This window comes from Anastrepha ludens, chromosome 3 (genome assembly GCF_028408465.1).
Source record: "Anastrepha ludens isolate Willacy chromosome 3, idAnaLude1.1, whole genome shotgun sequence".
In the NCBI taxonomy this organism is placed as follows: Eukaryota; Metazoa; Arthropoda; class Insecta; order Diptera; family Tephritidae; genus Anastrepha; species Anastrepha ludens.
This window is the reverse complement of record NC_071499.1, coordinates 27,493,825-27,511,533: the sequence shown is the minus strand read 5'-3', so window position 1 is coordinate 27,511,533 and position 17,709 is coordinate 27,493,825. Positions and strand designations below refer to the sequence as shown.

Sequence of the window (17,709 nt, the reverse complement as noted above, 5' to 3'; positions counted from 1 at the left end):
TGGAATGTGATTGCATAGGCAAATGTATTTGCATTTAATTTTAATAGATATAATTAAAATATTAGCATAAAAATCGGTAAAAACACGCGTGTGAGTGTATATTTGGTGATTTATAGTGAAATGTTAAAAAATATAGAGTGTAATGTGGCAAATTATACTGATGTTCCCAAGGGCATTTTGAATGTAAATAATTAAAAAATTATTATTTCCCGATTAATTTAAAGTTATAAAGAGTGTTCCTTAACACCTCACTAACATCTCCACCAAGTTTCATTAAAAAAAACATTATAGTTTGCCAGAAATTCCAAGATCGGCACTGTTCTAAACTCCAGCCAAATTAACTTTTTAATTTATAACATGTACTTTTAAAATAACGGTCAAGCACAATCTAGTTAGTGATTTATTTATATGAGCCCAAGTAGGCGTACAAACTTATGTTGAGTATACATAGTAGATGTTTTCGACAAAAAAAGACAAGTTTTGTGTTTTCTTTTCTCGAAAAAATGCCCATTTATTATATGCCGGCCCTGCAAAAATATTGTCGTACCCCCTATGATAATATTGGGTATGAGAATAGAGTAAGAAAAATACTGCAAATTATATATTTAATATCATTTAATAAAATAAATATATACATATACGATTTCCTTTTTTGTAACAATTCAAATGTACAAACGTGTGTGCATGTGTATGTAGATAAACAAAAATCAGCTGCACAACGCTCACCCTCGCACACAACGGGCTGAGTAAAGAAAATGCTACCCCATGAATATGCTGAGAAAAGAAAACGAAAAGTTGTCAGCTCTGGCGCAAGGCGACATAATTAGTTGCAATAAAGTGAAATATTTGCGAATAATTTAATGAAACATATAAATAAGTTGAGATTTATATTAATTTTAATTCATTTAAACCTTTAATTTGTTCTTTAAAAACGAGATACACACAGCGCCTCACTCACGAGACGACCTATCCAAAGATTTTGCTGCCGCTTTCAGTCGGCAAAGTCAACAAATACCAATATATGTATATATGTTTATTCTTCGCAGAAATTAGGCATTTTAACATAAAATAGCAATATATATAAAATAAATTAAAATATGCCATCAGCATATAAAAATATACATACATAATTGTATTCGGTGGTTAGACTTAACTTTGATCTGCGCTCAAAATCATGAACCACGAACTCATTGCGTTCTATTTAGGGTAGTAACATTTCTCCTTATGCATTTCTTTCTATTTTATTCTCTACAACGGTAAAAGAAAACAACATACCTGTTGCACGAGGATTAGCCGCTACGGGAGAACTGGAGCCGCTAGCGGCATTGCTCCCGCTGGTTTTTGCGCATTTTAAAAGCATTTTCGCCTTGCTGCTGTCAAATATAGTTTTCATTAAGCACTTTGCACAATTGTACCTTAGTTTAGTTTCTTACACACAGAGAATTCATATACATATGTATGCATGTATGTAACTGCAGTTGATCAATTTTTTGACAATAAATTCCAATGGTCATACCAAAAATAATGTATGTATTCACTCCACTATATGGTCGAATTTGACAACAAAAAACTTTTGACCACGAACAATCAGAGCACTTAATATACGAGAGCTACCAAAGCAGCAGTAAAAAAGGAAACTTTTTATTCCAGTACACTATTAAGTTTAACTTGATCAATGCTCTAAATGTACCGCATATAGAAGGCATACATTTAAGCTACAATTTATTGAAAATTCATCAAAACTATTGGAGCTCTTCCTTCTGCACAGTTATTTCTTGTTTCTCCATTCGTAACTATTTTTAGCAATTTTTCTCTACTACACGTTTTCCTTTACATGCTCATTTTCTTTCTATTTTGCTTCTTTTTTCTTCACATACCCACATTGATTACGTCCTCTACCCGTGTGTGTAGCACTAACACAGCTAGTTCGCCATTACTTTCATGCTTGTTTTTTTTTTCTTTAACTATCACGAGCCACGATTTTAATCCACATTTATTTTCACCAAGTTTTATGTTTCAAAATCTCTCATAGCACTTTATTGTAAGACACTACAAAAATATGCAGTTTAAACCTGTATTTTTTAAATTTAAAAGAAGTTTTTGACATTAATTCCACTACTTGGAACCAAAAAACGAATTAGCGTTTTACATTTACCACCTATACCCGTAATTAGTTTTCTATATACACTATCGTTTGACATTCTTCAATTGCAGGGTTGCATACGAAAGGCCCTATTTCAGAATACAACATGTATGCGTATTTAGATTTCAACGAATTGGAAAAGGGTTTTTTGTCCACCAAAATATTTTGGTGTTTTTGGTTTGTTTAACTATTATTAACGATAGTTAATATAGAAGTAGAAGGAATAGCTAATTTACTCGCGCAATTGGCTGCTAATAATAAACAGTTGGAGGAATGCCGTAAAATACGTTCACTGAGGTTTCAAAAAATACGCTTTCGAAATTCGATATTACATATTATAATAAGCAATAAAGGCCAAAGGGTATATTGACACACGCTTTTTTCTGTTGTATACATAAGTCTGTTAATAATACCTAACACATTTTTTTTAGAATTATGACTACAAAACTGTTTTGCCATTGCCTGCCGAGGGGCGACCGCTATTAGACATTTTGTTTTCTTAGTTTTGGTGTGTCATCGAGATTCGAACTAACGTTCTCTCTGTGAATTCCGAATGGTAGTCACGCACCAGCCCATTCGGCTAAGGCGGGTACACAAAAAATACAGGTTTGTATGTCAAAAAGTATCGTTATTATCTAGGATTATTTTATAATCTCAGATTTTGGGAGAGTAATTTTGTATGGGAAATCGGGCATTTTAATAACGAATTGGAAGTTAAGCACGAAAAAGTATATCATCTATTTATATGTGAACGTACTTTAACTTTGCACCTTGTAACGGATTTGCAAGTCCAGCAGATTATGCGTAAAAAAGGTAGTTCCACGGATATTTTTCGATAAACCTCCTAGCAGTAAATAGTTTATGACATTTCATGCTGTTGAGCCTTTTAAAACAAAATTTGCTATGTTTTGATGTGAAAACTTAGTTTTTGAATTGAAAAGGAGTAAAGATATAAACTGTTTACTTACTTTCTCAAGTCTGACTTTTCTTATTAACCTATAAATTTATTTGTGAACCCTCTGAATGTCGTCGTAATCTTGAAAATTTGAGTTCTTAATTTATAAGCTGTTATGGCAGCAATGCAAATGGGGCGGAAGCAATTGACGCAATGCGAAAGTGTAAGTGCGTCTAAAATTTAGTATCGAAACTGATATTCCAGTGGTTATTTCTAGCACTGCTTCTATTTAGAAAGGCAGCTGCTAAACTAATTTTAGCCTATTTTTTTGAATAACGGTATGAAGTAAATACTAATAATATTGCAATTTTTAAATCCACATTTAAAAAAGTAATGGAATTTTCGTTTCTACGAAAAAATGTTACCCTTCCACAGTATTCAAATTATTCTATGTTGTTGAGAAAAGACAGAAAAACACCCCTAGTATGTACCCATATATCTTTGCATATCACATACAATTCTTAACCCTTTAAGCAGTCAGCTGATTTTCACGGCAATTTGTTGGAGGAAGCTTTCCAAGGGAGAAAATTTGTCTCATTAGCATTCCTTGAGTGTGACATCTTTAGAATCGAATCCAGAATTATTTTGATGAACTACTCTTAATTTATAATCAATCACGAAAAAAGTAGATGGTAATGAAAACGCGTTAGGGGTTTCGCCGAGCTCCTCTTCCAATGTGCACCACACAACACAAAATGGAAGGACCCACAATTTCACGCGCCCTCTGAACGGCCGATAGATTTTTATTAGGGTCTTTTTCCATGGCAGAAATACATTGGGAGATTTGCCATTACCTGCCGGGAGATGACCATTATTATAAAACAACTTTTCTATCATTTGTTGTTTCGTGTTCACTGTGGGTTGGAAAACCCAAGCCCTACCGAATGGTAGTCACGCTAAATCCATCCGGCTATGACGGCCGCTACAATTACGCCACTGAAAATCAATGAACTCTTCCACCTCGTTCTGATGGAAACAATAATGAGACCTGTCGTGGTACCGTTACCTTGCTCTCAACAAATTTCATAATGAGTGACGTCGTATTAGCACCAGTCTGGCCAGTCGCAACTTGATTTAGCGCTTTTTTTGTTATTTAGCCGCGGAGTTTTAGTTCTTTCTTCATGACATTTTTCTAGTCTGTTCTAATTAAAATGTGATGTTTATAATCTTTAAAATATACAGTTTTTAAAAATTAGTTCAATAATTATCTTAAATTCAGTTTTATTTAGCTTTTCCTTTTTTTTTAATCTGGTCACATTGCTCGCGATTGCGGTTATGATGTTCTTCTCCTTCAATCAGTCAAAGCTCTCTCTCGCTACTGCAGTGTTGCCTAGCTTTGGATATAAAAACGCACTAAAATGCCCATTTAAAGAAAATTAAATACCAAATTTTTATTGAATTAATTAAAGAACTTTGTATGCGTGAGAAATTGTTATTAAAATGTGCGTTTTTTAAATAAATGTGTTATAGTTATGTGCAATTTAATATACGTATGAGTTTTTTATTAAGCGAAACTGTTTTGTTAAGAGAATGACTTTTTTGCTATATTTGAGGTTATGTAACAAGATATCGGTACTCTTTTTGTAAAAATGTCACTATGGTTTCTTCAGTATTTTCTACTATTTTGTTGCTTATTTTGCTATAAATACACCTCTTGATGCCCTATGTCCCACTAAGGATGGAGCACCGGAAGAAACGATTACATCTCTATGGTTTTAATTCGCATTCAGTACATTCAAACGCTTTTTAAAATGTGTAAAAAGGTGTTCAATGTTGAGAAGAGTTGAATATTTAGTTAGAATATTCTAACATAACCTTAAAAGGAGCAACAAATTAAATTTTCACTTTCATAATATTAATTTTTATAAGAACCAGCAAATTTTCATTAACACTAAAATCTTCTCATAGTGACCTTTTTTAATATTCTTTTGTAGAATAATCCATTTTTTTTTTTTTAATTGCAGTTTCGCTAGCTTTAAGCTAAAAAAAATAGAAACAACACCTAGCTTAAAAATTTTCGCAATTTGGGTACAAAAAAGCACTAAATTTATTGCGAAGAGCAAATGGTTGGCAACACTGCACACTCAGCTAATGCGTCATCACGCACTCTCTGATGGGCGCAACCTTCTTTCTATCATTCTTGGTTTTGCCGATATTATCTGGCATCACAAATACAACGTTTACCAACACTAAATCGGAAGTTTACCAATCAATGCTCAAAAATACACAACATACAACACTTTCACAGACAAACAAAAAAGAAAGCAAACAACCAATGAACTTCTCCAGCGTACGATTATCGCTACCGTGATTGTTCTCGCACGATTAGATAAGAAATAAGGTGATAATTCGTATAGTTTTTAGGTGGCTAATCGGCAATCTATAGTGGTGCTACATTTCGCATACGCATGAGCTTGGCGAGATGCTGACTACAATTTAGTTGTCGCATTGACACGTACAGCAGAAAGTATCTGCAGCGGACGGCATTAGTGATATAAAATAGCCAAAATCGAAAAAACATGTGTGTAATATTTTTCTATGCGAATTCAAATCCCACCTCTGGTGGATACAAACTTATATTAGCGTCCAATCGGGATGAGTTCTTTGCGCGTGATACACAGGACGCAGCGAAATGGGCTAACGCCGATCATGTCTACGGTGGTAAGTATAGATTTATGAACAAATATTTACCGATTTTTTTTAATAATCCCTTCCTCAGGTATTGACCTGGAGCCAGGACGTGAAGGTGGCACTTGGCTGGCGGTGGGTGGGCATGGAGGTGTCTTTAAAATAGGTGCACTACTCAACTTGACAGGAGAGCCCAAACCGAGGAATGCTGTAGGTAAGCACTAACAACTGAACCACTTAGCCGTAAGACGTTCCTAACTTTTGTTACTTTGCCTACTACTGAACTTTTACCTCTAACTGAACGCAACTCATATGCATGCAAACATTATCCAACTTATCTTGAAATCGACGTACCCCAATGATGATGCCCTTGCTTGTGGTTCATTAATAAATTAAATTTTATTATATACTCCGCTTATCAACATCATTTGCGTTAATGTTTAATGCGATAAAAATAATTTGCCAACCAATCGAAACCTATTCCAATATTCATACACACACACACACATGTAGCTACAAACCATAACATAATGCACTACAATCATAACCACAATAAGGCTGACATCACAAGTAACAGCAATCCTGCAGTCACATCCTCAATACTACACAACGAACATTTTTTGTTAGGCCGTGGCATGATCGTTTCGGACTTTGTCACTTCCATGGATGATTGCAACATACAAAGCTACAATAGTCAACTGCTGGCCGAATGTACTAAGTACAGCGCTTTTAATTTTGTTTCAATCGAAATTGGGTTAGTACTAAATATAGTTCGTCACGTTTGGGTTATGCAAATGGAAAAAATCAGAATAACTTTCACATTTCGTATTTCAGCGTACCAAAAACACCAGCCAATATTTTGTTGCTAAGCAATTCACCGCCCGGCTTGGAGCAGTTCGATGAGGGTAAATGCTATGGATTTGGTAACAGCCTTGCTACGACACCTTTTCAAAAGGTTGTCAATGGGCGTCAACGCTTTCAAAACATTGTTGAACGTTTTTATAGCAAGTTAGCCACATCTCCGGCGGAGTCTGCGCATGAGATTCAAACTGAACTTGTCACAAACTTGAAGAATCTACTAAAATGTAAACATAAGTTTTGGCCTGATGCAGAATTGGAACGGCGCGCTCCCAATTGGGGTGAGCATTTGAGTGCGCTCAATGTGAACGTACCGTCGGCTGGCTACGGTAGTCGCACACACACAGTGATACTCATTGATGAGCATAATAAAATGCATTTCTACGAGGAAACGATGAGTGGACTCGATCCTGACGGCGATTGGCGACAAACGCATATTGAAAAACAATATTTTCTGAATCAGAACTAAAGTAATGTGACTGCGCATACTAATAATGCAACTAGAACACATAAAAACATTCTGCATGTTAAGGTAGTGACGTTAAAACTGAAAAGCCTCATAATTTAAGCTTCAAACTCAAGGCGAATTGTGTAGCATTCTTGCTTCAAACTCTAGGCGAATTGTGTAGCATTCTTGCTTCAGACTCAGGTGAAATTACTAAAGTATTTCGTGCTAACGTAAAATATAATAACAACTAACTAACAAATGAAAAAATTTAATTTAATTAGATAAATATTTTTGTCGTGCTTTTATAGCGAAAGTAATTTAAATAGAGATTTTTAGTTTTATTGTTTGCCACTGTCTGATTTGTAACATTTAGCGCAATTGTTTTTAACTGCACGATAATTTTTTTTTATATACATTTACAGAGTTGAAGTTTATCGCATTAGATTTATTGTTTTATTGTTTGTAAGGCTTAGCGACTCTTTGTTTAACACCTTTCAGAGCACCTTTGCGTGCGCCATTTACAATGTTCTTAAATGTGCCTGCATGTTTTGCTCGTTTTCTGCAAAGGAAAAAAAGACAAAAAAAGAAAAATCAAAAACAAAATTAAAATAAATACTGCTTTCATACAAAGAATACAAATCATACCTTTTGTTTAGCGTATTTCGACTGAGTGGTATGTATGCGAAAGGATCGAGCTTGCCTTTCTTCTTCATATCTCCCTTAGCTTTCTTCGTTGTATACTCGCTACCGGCAAAGGCAGATGCTGCTGCAGATTTGCCAGATTTCGCCGACTTCGCCGAGTAGCCCGATTTCATGGATAACGCGTCACTCGCAGCGCCTAAGGGCCGATGAATACCTTTGCCACCGGCTACATATTTTGAGGCTGTACTTTTACCCGAACGCATGCTAATTGCATCTTGAGCCTTACGTTTGCGGCTGGTTGCCGGTAGTTCCTCTTCTATCGATTGCATATATAGGATTATTTAAAATGGTGACTTATTTGATAACAGCATGAGTGCTTTTAAAAGCACAGCAGACTTACCATCATCACTGGAGTCAACTTCCATGCCGCGTTTAGGCGCTCTTTTCTTTTCAACAGCTTCGTCGTCAGCATCATCGCTATCGCTGCTGCTGCTTTCATCGTCGCCGCCGCCGCCAGCACCGCGCAGTGCCTTATCACTTATAATCAGTCTTCCATCTTCTGCAGTTTTAAAACCACGATTTGGATCCTTATTCTTAGTTTTTGTGCCTCCGGCAACGTTTGTAGACTCATCTGGCCGATTTGCTGGTGTGAAAATTTATTTTAATACGTGAAAGAGAAGTAATGAAGGAATCATTACATACTTAGCACATTTCCAATCGATTTGATATCAGCCAAATCAACAATATCCTCCGGATCTTCACGTATGAACGTAGAGCCGCCTCGTTTTTGTTTCTTTTTCTCAGCTTTATTAGGCACACCGTCGTTTGTATCCATATCTTCCGGCAAATCAGAATCCGAATCAGCCAATATGTCGTCAATACTGCAACCAAGCACACACACATATAAGTTTAAGATTAACAACAAACACACACAGGCTTAGCACTTACGTTACGCTTTTCTTTTCCAGCCCGGCAACGAAGTCATCTTCTGAGTCATCTTCGTCGTTCTTGTCCTTTTCGTTTAATTGCTTTCTATTTTCACGACGTATTTGCTTTCGTATTTTCTTCAGACGCCGATGTGTTACTTCATCATCGCCGGGCACAAATTTGATTAGTTCCTCGGCAGTGAAACGCTTGCAGAGTTTCTTCAACAAATAGCCGATTTGTATGCGACAATAACGTTTGGTGTCTTTGGACATGGCGGACATGGATTTCATCTATTTTTTTTTTGAATTTTTGGAAAATTTGAAAATGTAAATACGAATTTTGTGCAGGTGCGAGATGAGCAATAAAATACTTACAATTGTTTGCAAATGATTGGCTACCAAAGGTGAGGGCATCACTTTTATAAATGTGATCAGAAACGCCACCGCAGCCTCGGCTTGTGTGCGTGCTTTCTGCACCAGAAATACCAGAATTTGTTCCATTATGAATTCAAGTGTGGTAATGGTTAAGTTTTTGCCCTGCTGCTGCACAACCGTACGGAAGGCCAGTATTGTGTTTGTGATTAGCGAGTCGTCACCGGCAAAACCGGCTGTTAGTATATCGACAAAGTCATTCAGTTTACCGGCTTCCTGTGGATCAGTACATTTAACAGTTAAAATTTGATCAGTAAATTCATCAAATTCAATTGATAATACCTGGTATAGATTGGCCAAAAATATTATAAGTTCTTCCGACACATTTTCTTTGCGCGTTGAGAATTCCTTATAAGAGATCACAGCTTCTGGTATCGTTTTCATAACGATTTTGTCATTCACAGTTAGCGATTTGCGGCTTTCAATAAGAATTTTCAGGCATCTACGTAGGAAATAGTGAAATACTACAAATACAGGCGAGAATGAAGAAAATGGGGCGAGACTAACCTCAAACGCGCTGCCTGGCAGACGGCACAACTCGTGGCAAATGCATCTAAAATCAATTTCTGCAAGGCAATGCTATTCTTACGAGCGAATTTCTGACAAGAAGCCGCGTCTGATGTGAGTATATCACGAAGAAGCCTGAAAATGTAGAGAATTGAAATATGAGAAATTTTAATTTTAATTCTTTTTTTTTGCCGGGAGACTAGCAAGTACAGCACTCAGACACAGTTAAGTTCATTGTACTGCACTCGGGTTTTATTTATTTATTTATTATTATTAAAGTCAAACATACAACCATAGGTTATTTTTGCAATGATTGACCTTAAGAATAGTTTACATAAAAGGATTAACAGTAAAATCAAAATTAAAATTACAGATAGTAGGAAAGAAGCATAACTTGGAGAAAGTATTAAAAGGAAAGTAAGGTAAAAATTGTAGTAGTAGGAGTAGGTATTAATAGGAAGAGATTTAAATAATGTGAAACCATTAGTACATTCAGAAACTTTCGGCAAGGTAGCGAAGCAATTTATTTTTCGAGCTTTCTTTTATACGTTTAATTTTGTAAGGTAAGGTATTCCAAAGACGGACAGAGAACACAAAGTATTGACGTTCAGTCACCAAACAACTGTATTTCATCGGGACTAAGTTTAACGAACGGCAGGACTTCGAAAGCATAAGTCGATATTTGAGGTATCTGGGTTTCTGAGTGTTTATGATCTTGTGGAGTAAAACTAAACATTTAAACCTAAGCAAGTCGTAAAAGGATACGGAAGCAAATTTTTTAGCAAATACAGAAATATGGTCATAACGTTTTTGTACAGTACACGTATCTTGCAATGTTGTTATACAAAACATTAAGCCTACTACGACACACACTATCACAAGGAGCATATAACTCACAACCATACAGTAACGTTGGTAACAAATACGTTTTAGCTAGTAGCAGTCGAATGTTTACTGGTGTAAAATATTGAGTTGTCCATAAATTTCGGAGCATACCATAAACTTTGCCTATGGCAGTGAAGATGTGGTTGCTCCATGTCAAAGTTCTATTAAATGTAACCCCTAAATTTTTAACATTGTCCACATATTTAATCACAGAGTCATTTAGTTTGACTTGTGTATAGCCATCGAGCTTGATATATTTTTTGTAAATAACGATACATTGGGACTTATCAGGATTATCAGAATCAGATATCAGAATTAATCCGTTGTCAGAAGCCCACTTGCTTGTGAGGCTCAAGCCAGAATTCATATTACTTATGCAAATATCAATACAGCTAGGGGGACAACTAACATATAATTGAACGTCATCAGCATATACATGGACATCACTATATTTAATCACACCGAACAAATCGTTAATGTAGAAGACAATAAAAGAGGGCCAAGGATAGAGCCTTGAGGTACAGCTCTGGTTACAGGGGTTCCCTTTTTAATTGTCTTTAAATCTCGACCTCCGAAGAAATCTGAGTAGATCTTGAGAAGGTGGTCGCTTCTTAACACATCAGTGCCAAAGACATCAAGCCTGATCGGTCTTATCCGGCCAAGGATTGTCACTTTAGCAGCATTCACCGTAAATGTATGGGAAATGTTTATGCTGCTACAACAACAACAACCTCAAACCTGAATTCGCGCGAAGGCTAGGTAGACGCACAGAATGTGGCCCGCCATTTCATACTCCTCTCCACATGCTGGGCAGAGTGCACTGTCTGCGATGCCCAGCTTTTCCAAGTGCTTTGCCTATAGAAAGTGTCCCGTCATCAGTTCAACCAGCTGCCTATAGTCCCCTCTGCTTAATGGCAGAAGGAACTGCGACAGTCGGTCGCACATGACAGGTAACATCAGTGCGTTGACTTACTCATATGTCCGACGTTGCTGCTTTTTCAGTTTCTGTTCATCTTTAGCCACCAGCTTAGACTTCTCGTTCTTCAAAACGGGCACAATAAAGGCTTCGAAGAAAACGCGTATAACTTCGCAAGTTTGGAAGATTAGCAGCACAGCGTTGATATCAAAAATAGCGTCGTACTCAAATGTGCCAACAGTCGTGCTGGACAGCTGTGTTTTTGCAGTCTCGAAAAGCTCCTTCAGCACATCTTCAGGTGTTCTTGTCAGGTACAACTAGCGAATGGAGGCGAAAAATACAAACACATTAGCGAGGATGTTTCCTATAAACCTTCTGCATTATCAGTACCTTTATCACATCCAATCCTTTTTTGCGCAAATCCGCCTCGTATGTGCCATTGGGCTTTTGCGCGTATATATTGAATAAACGGGGTAGGAAATTTTTGGAGTACTTTGCCAAGACTTCTTTGATTTCCGCACTCTCCTCATTCAAAATCAACTCAGTCAAACCATCGAAAATTGGTGCACGGAACTCTGGATTATTATCCAAGGCATTGCCTAGAGTAGGCGCAATTAAGCGTAGGTTTTCTGGATCTACTGGCTCTCGGCAGAAACCTGGGAAAAGACCCCACAGTTGGCAACACAACAACTCGAAGGTATGTGACAGCGACTGTTGCTTTTCTTGAGCATACTTATGCCATTTGTTGTTACAGTCCAAAGCCAAGGGCAAAACAAACTCCTTGAAGAACTTGAAAGAAGCGCCTTTGGTGCCCTCTCGCATCAGCGGTAAGAGCCATGAACGTTCTAGCAAAACCTCACCCTTGCTATTTGTTAGTGGAATCGTTTTCAAAGCATTCTCCAGGCCCATGGATTGTATCGCCGCTATTATGGAGTGCTCTATTTGTACACGCAAAGCGCTTTGTGTGTCGTAGCGCTTCGATAGCGTGAGTAGTGAGGGTGCGAGTTCTTTGCTACAAAATTAAGAGACGTGTTTAGCCAAACATTTAATAAAAACTCCAAATAAAATATGGTAAAAGCTACCTACCTAAAATACTTGCCACAAACTTCAAAAACAATTGTGAATATGAGTATAACATGTTTGGCCATTTCACCGAAGGGCGCGCTTAGCACCTTCTCAAGCGAAGCGATGATTCGTATGATTGGTATGCGATAAACTTCAGCCTTTTCTGGTGACTCGCAAGCCGACTTGACACATTCGTATAACAACTCCTTAATGCAGTTCGACACGCTATTAATGATTTCCGCGCGTTCGGACATCCACAAATCAGTGGCGCAGATTTCGAAAAAACGCGGTAACGCATTCATACATAAATTCAAATCCAACGAGGCAAGATGAATGTGCCCCTCTTTTAGCACCGTAATCCAAGCTATTGTTTGACGCACATCAGCGCGATCGGGGCGATACTCATGTATGGCAGCCAGCAACTTAGCGCATAATGGCCCATTCAAATTGGTCGTGCGTGAGGCAAAAAGCGCGTGCAGAGTTTGGAAGCAAGTGGTGCGTATGAGCACGTTAGCAGCGGTCATAATAGAAAGTAAATTTTCGCAAATCGAGCGAATGTCTTCCGTTTTAAGTCCACTCAAAATGTCTTTGAGCAGTGTTAGCGTATGCAGTACCGTTGTTTGTGAGTTGGTCAACACCTCGGGTTTAAATTGGTTCAAACAGAATTTTGTTATACGACTGCTGGCTGGGTGGCTTGTCACTTTTGGCTGCTCCACAGTAGTATTGTCCTCTCCTTCTTCTTCTTCATCTTTGGCAGGACGCATGAATGAGCTGCCATGTACGATGGACACAATGGCATGTTGAGCTGCTTTTCGTACCTACGCATACAATTCCATTGTTTGAATTTGTTTTGAATAAAAAATTTAAGAGGCGCACATACCTTAGGCTTCGAATATATAGTAAATGAGAGTATAGCGTCAATATATTGCCAATTCGAAGAATAAGTCCACGTCATGTAGTCTTGCGCGCAAAGCAACACGGACAAGCAGCCAATTATCTGTAATTAGTAAGAAAAATTACATTTTTTCAACAAAATAAAAAACAATTTTACTTACATATTTGACAATATTCTGATTATTAGACTCCATAAAGCGTTGCAAGCACGCTAAAAACGTTTGTGCGGTCTCGCCAAAACGTTTGCGCAACACCGCATCTGGCACCGATTTGATGCCCATAGACAGCAACGAAATCCCAGCAATGATATCATTGTCTTCCGTGCTGGCCTCAATTTGCTCCATGAGCAGTATGAAATACTCAGTGGATGACTCGGTGCCGCCGCGTTCGCGTATAATTTCCGTTAGCGCCGTTAAAATAGCTAACATTTCTTTATGCAACTCGGATGAAGCACGAAAACCAACTAGCAGTTTTTTAAAACTCATATTGCTGCAGGCACTATAGTTGGAAGCAAATGTTTTGAAGGTTTTAAAAGTGCCTTGTTGCGATTCCGACATGCTTTCATCTTCCAGTCCATCGTCGCGCAGACTAAATGACTTCAGGCTGCCGGCCACATCGTTGACTGTAGTCGTCTCGGCATTATAAGCCAGACGCTGATCATGCTTCAGCACCGCATTCAAAGTGAGTGCGTTTGGATTGGAAGTTTCCTCAGGTGGTGCTGCAAAATACAATTCAAAGCTAAATAATACGCATATTAAGCGAATTTATTACTTATTTACTTACCTAAGCTCAAGTTTGGCTGGAAAAAACGCGATTTGGCTTTTAAACGGTGCTTCATTTGTTCAGGATTTGAAGTGGACGATTGTCCTTTGCTCCATGTTTTGCCCTTTGTGTGGCGTTTCAGTTTTGAACGAAATTTCCCCATTTATTCAAATTTTGAAAATTTTAATTTTGCAGAATTCTTAAATAGCTCTGTGAAAACAAAAACACGTGTTGCCGATGTATTAGGCTAACGAAAAAGAACGAAAACTGCATAGAATGTCAGTGAAAAGGAAAATCTGAGTATTTTGAGAGCTACTGCGAAATAAGAATTAAATGAGAGTTTATAATAGGGGCATTCAGACTTTACTCGGTAAAGTGGCAAACCCGAATTCGGTAAGGCTATCCACATAGTGTTTGTATAATGTTTCGAGTGCCGAAAAAGTAATACTAATTTGTCGAGTTGGCAAACCTGCTTAAGGGGACAGATACCTGTAAACGGCCATATTTTCTCTGATTTTCGTTAAAATTATTTAAAGTGAAGAAGTCAATATATTTTTTTCAAACTTGGCATACAGTTTATTTATACATTAATATAATATAAAATTCTTTTTTTTTATTTTAATCATTTAAAATGGCGGACGTACACTCAATTCTTTCAGGAAGGTCGCAGCGGGGCTTCTCAATCAGTGGGCATTGTAGCATCGGCGTCAGTGACCTGAATACAAAAAACCAAATTTTTTTTCGTATATTAATGTCATAATTTCTATATGAATAAAAAACAAATGGAAGAAAGAAAATTCACGGAATAAAATGCTAACAAAAATGAATTTTGGGGCGAATTTTCCTATTATTTTTGCTTCGAAAAAATTATTTTTTCGAAAAATGTTTGAAAACTTTAAATTCACATAAAAAGTAATGTCATAAAAAAGATGTGTGGAAAATTTCAGGGAGATCGGTCAATAACTTTACGAGTTATCGTGTACGCCAATTCGAAAAATATAGTTTTGAGAAAAACGCGCTTAAAGTTTAATACCACGTAACTATACCTCTTCCAGCGCTCGAACGCAAAGAATAGAGTCGTCACGGTTGACGATCTATAATATAAGAAATACTTAAATACGTTCTAAAAATTTTGTGGCATATTCTTAAAGCATTATATTAACATTTCATAAAAAAAATTGTTTTCGAAATTTTACAGGTATCTGTTCCCTTAAAGGTCAGCTCTAGACGGGAAAGAACTAAAATATAAGAGCATAACAATGTGGGAGAGTTGGAATTTTTGCAAGAAAACTTTCTATTAGCAGCAAAAAAGTAATTAAAAGACTCATGGTAATGGAAATGGTTGTACGGGTTAGGCTAAGGCCTTTATGCACTTCGACCAGATTGATCTATTGTTCGCCCCTAATTATTTAATTATAATTATTTAGTATACCGAGGAATCGAACCAGCTCCTCAGGAGGGAGCAATTGTACGTCTTCCTCCTCTAGTACGTACGAGCCCAGGATTCTGTGCCTCCAGTGGCCTCTCACAGTTGGTAATAAAGTGTTTCATAGACTCCTCTTCATCACAGCAGAACCTGCATGATCTTGTACTAGATACCTCTATTGTGTTAAAGTGTTTCTTACAGGCAAAGTGACCTGTAAGTGCCCCACTGAGTAATCTGAGGCCCATTTATCTAGGGTTAGAGCAGATTTTGCTCTGTTGGCATTGAAGTTCAAAAACTGTTTGGAATGATTAAGGAAGCTTGTGCCGTTCCAGTGTTCCCTAATTTTAGTTTGGATCCATCTTTTGGTTTCCTGTTTTATATTATTTTTGTTAAAGCCGAAAAATGGTGTTCGCCCCTTTTTTGGCATAAAAGTCGACCTTCTCGTTTCCTCCGTGCCCCTCATGTCCTGGTACTCAGATCAGTAAGTCCTTATTATGAGTGGCTAGTTTGTTGAGTGTCAAATACTCATATTTCTTTATTTTGCCAAATAGATTTTTACTTTTCTTATGGATAGCTTTGTTTTCTCTTCAATCTCTTGAAAACTTATTTTAAGTTAGAATTTGGTTTTAACAATGTGTGTCTTCGAATATAGCCTATGAATATAGGTCAAAGATTCAGATATGGTAGAAGAAAGTAAATCTACGTTGGACTCTACGGAATGTGCCTGGAAAACTTTCTATGTCAACCTTTTTTTAGAATTTCCTTTTTTTCATATATCATTTATTTCTTATAACTATTTCGCTTATACTTAGACCGCCGTAACCGTACGGGTTAGTGTGTGACTATCATTCGGAATTCAGAGAGAACGTAGGTTCGAATATCCATGAAACATCACGATGAAGAAAACTTTTTTCTAATAGCGATCACCCCATGGCAGGCAATGGCAAATCTCCGAGTGTATTTCTGCCATGAAAAAGCTCCTCACATAAAATCTTTGCCGTTCGTAGTCGGTTTAAAATTGTAGGTCCCTCCATTTGTGGAATAACATTAAGACGCACACCACAAACAGAAGGAGGAGCTCAGCCAAACACCCAAAAAGGGTGTAAGCGCAATTTACATATATATATATTATATATTCATACATACTTTGAGAAATAAGTTTTTACATCAGCTGATTTCCAACGCAAGCGAATAAAGACACCATCCGTCGGTTAGGGGGTTAGAATTTGCCCGAGATAACGGATGCCTGTCGTAAGGGGCGACTAAAAACCATACCTCAGCCTGCTGTTTATGAGTTAACTCAACGATAAGAGGCTCAGCTTAACAGAAACGGCTTGGTGAAGATGGGAACACTGTCGTCATTGGAGCGTTCAACCACCTAACAGTGCATAATTTTTCATTTGCTTGTCGTGCTTGTGTGTCATTCCGTATTTGGGGTTTGACCCCACGTGCAAGTTATTGTAACATAACAGAGACTACATCTGCTCTTATGCATATTCTTTGGGGCCCCACCAAAACAAGGCTCTGGCGACCGAGTCAAGGCAGTATAACCTTGTAAGCACTTTAAGCTAAGGTGTAGGTCTATCTAACGAAGACTGACTACAGAAATTATTTTGTAAATTATAGTGAGTTGAGAATTACCAAACTTTCGTTCCCACCACAATCGGTTCTACATAACCGGAACATCCGCGTCGTTATATCCGGCCAAGGACTATCACCTTAGCAGCATTCCCCGTATACATATGTAAGAAGAATGTTTATGCTGTCACAAAAAGAACAACAGCTACCAAACTTTCTGAGCTGAGTTAGTATCAGTAACGCCGATAGGAATAGTTTTGTAAAAATATTTGCTTTCTTCATGGCTGTCAAAACTGTATGGACTCAAAAACGGCAGCATGCACGATTGTGCAGGCTGAAGTGAAAATTTGAAGAGTAGTTTTGCCGAGACCTAATTTTGGATGAGTAGTGTTAATGATCCGGGTAGAAGATGTCAAAATGACAAATTTCTGTAATGACAATGAACCGTTAACTTTCAACCAGCTGAACAGGCGAACTTGTAAAACTACTTATGCCGATTTAAATTTTTTTACATAATTTTGGACATATATGAAAATATAATAATGATGGTCAGCTGCGTTTATAGCGGTGGGAAGACCGTCAGCCGAAGCAAGAATGTATCATTGCGTTCAGCTGACGTATTTTCCCCCCTCTACGGCGCAGCT

General features: G+C 37.5%; 2 protein-coding genes across 3 annotated transcripts; one reads left to right on the top strand and one right to left on the bottom strand.

The window, feature by feature from the left end:
• Nucleotides 1–5,269: 5,269 nt before the first annotated feature.
• On the top strand, nucleotides 5,270–7,348 carry LOC128857241 (transport and Golgi organization protein 2). 2 transcript variants are annotated; one of them, XM_054092895.1, is made up of 4 exons: nucleotides 5,270–5,759; nucleotides 5,818–5,940; nucleotides 6,354–6,480; nucleotides 6,561–7,348. In XM_054092895.1, the coding sequence occupies exons 1-4, from the start codon at nucleotides 5,618–5,620 to the stop codon at nucleotides 7,051–7,053; spliced, it is 885 nt and encodes a 294-aa protein (XP_053948870.1). In that variant the 5' UTR covers nucleotides 5,270–5,617; the 3' UTR covers nucleotides 7,054–7,348. The 2 variants fall into 2 exon arrangements, with proteins under 2 accessions (XP_053948870.1, XP_053948869.1); XM_054092894.1 differs by having other exon boundaries at nucleotides 5,271–5,759; nucleotides 6,240–6,480.
• On the bottom strand, nucleotides 7,347–14,324 carry LOC128857240 (RRP12-like protein). Its single transcript, XM_054092893.1, has 14 exons — nucleotides 14,083–14,324; nucleotides 13,461–14,017; nucleotides 13,286–13,402; nucleotides 12,427–13,223; nucleotides 11,731–12,352; nucleotides 11,398–11,657; nucleotides 9,540–9,674; nucleotides 9,315–9,474; nucleotides 8,976–9,248; nucleotides 8,623–8,891; nucleotides 8,377–8,555; nucleotides 8,075–8,317; nucleotides 7,678–7,990; nucleotides 7,347–7,591 (listed from the first exon to the last, which is right to left on the bottom strand). The coding sequence occupies exons 1-14, from the start codon at nucleotides 14,222–14,224 to the stop codon at nucleotides 7,486–7,488; spliced, it is 4,173 nt and encodes a 1,390-aa protein (XP_053948868.1). The 5' UTR covers nucleotides 14,225–14,324; the 3' UTR covers nucleotides 7,347–7,485.
• Between the last annotated feature and the right edge of the window lie 3,385 nt (nucleotides 14,325–17,709).

Coding starts and splice junctions, on each gene's coding strand:
- LOC128857241 (XM_054092894.1), top strand. CDS start 5,618: ATGTGTGTAATATTTTTCTATGCGAATTCAAATCCCACCTCTGGTGGA. Junction 5,941..6,239: donor CAAACCGAGGAATGCTGTAG/GTAAGCACTAAC, acceptor ACACACATGTAG/CTACAAACCATAACATAATG. Junction 6,481..6,560: donor TTTGTTTCAATCGAAATTGG/GTTAGTACTAAA, acceptor TTCGTATTTCAG/CGTACCAAAAACACCAGCCA.
- LOC128857240 (XM_054092893.1), bottom strand. CDS start 14,224: ATGGGGAAATTTCGTTCAAAACTGAAACGCCACACAAAGGGCAAAACA. Junction 9,675..11,397: donor CAGCAACGTCGGACATATGA/GTAAGTCAACGC, acceptor CTACATTTTCAG/GCTTCTTCGTGATATACTCA. Junction 8,318..8,376: donor ATCGATTGGAAATGTGCTAA/GTATGTAATGAT, acceptor TTTTCACACCAG/CAAATCGGCCAGATGAGTCT.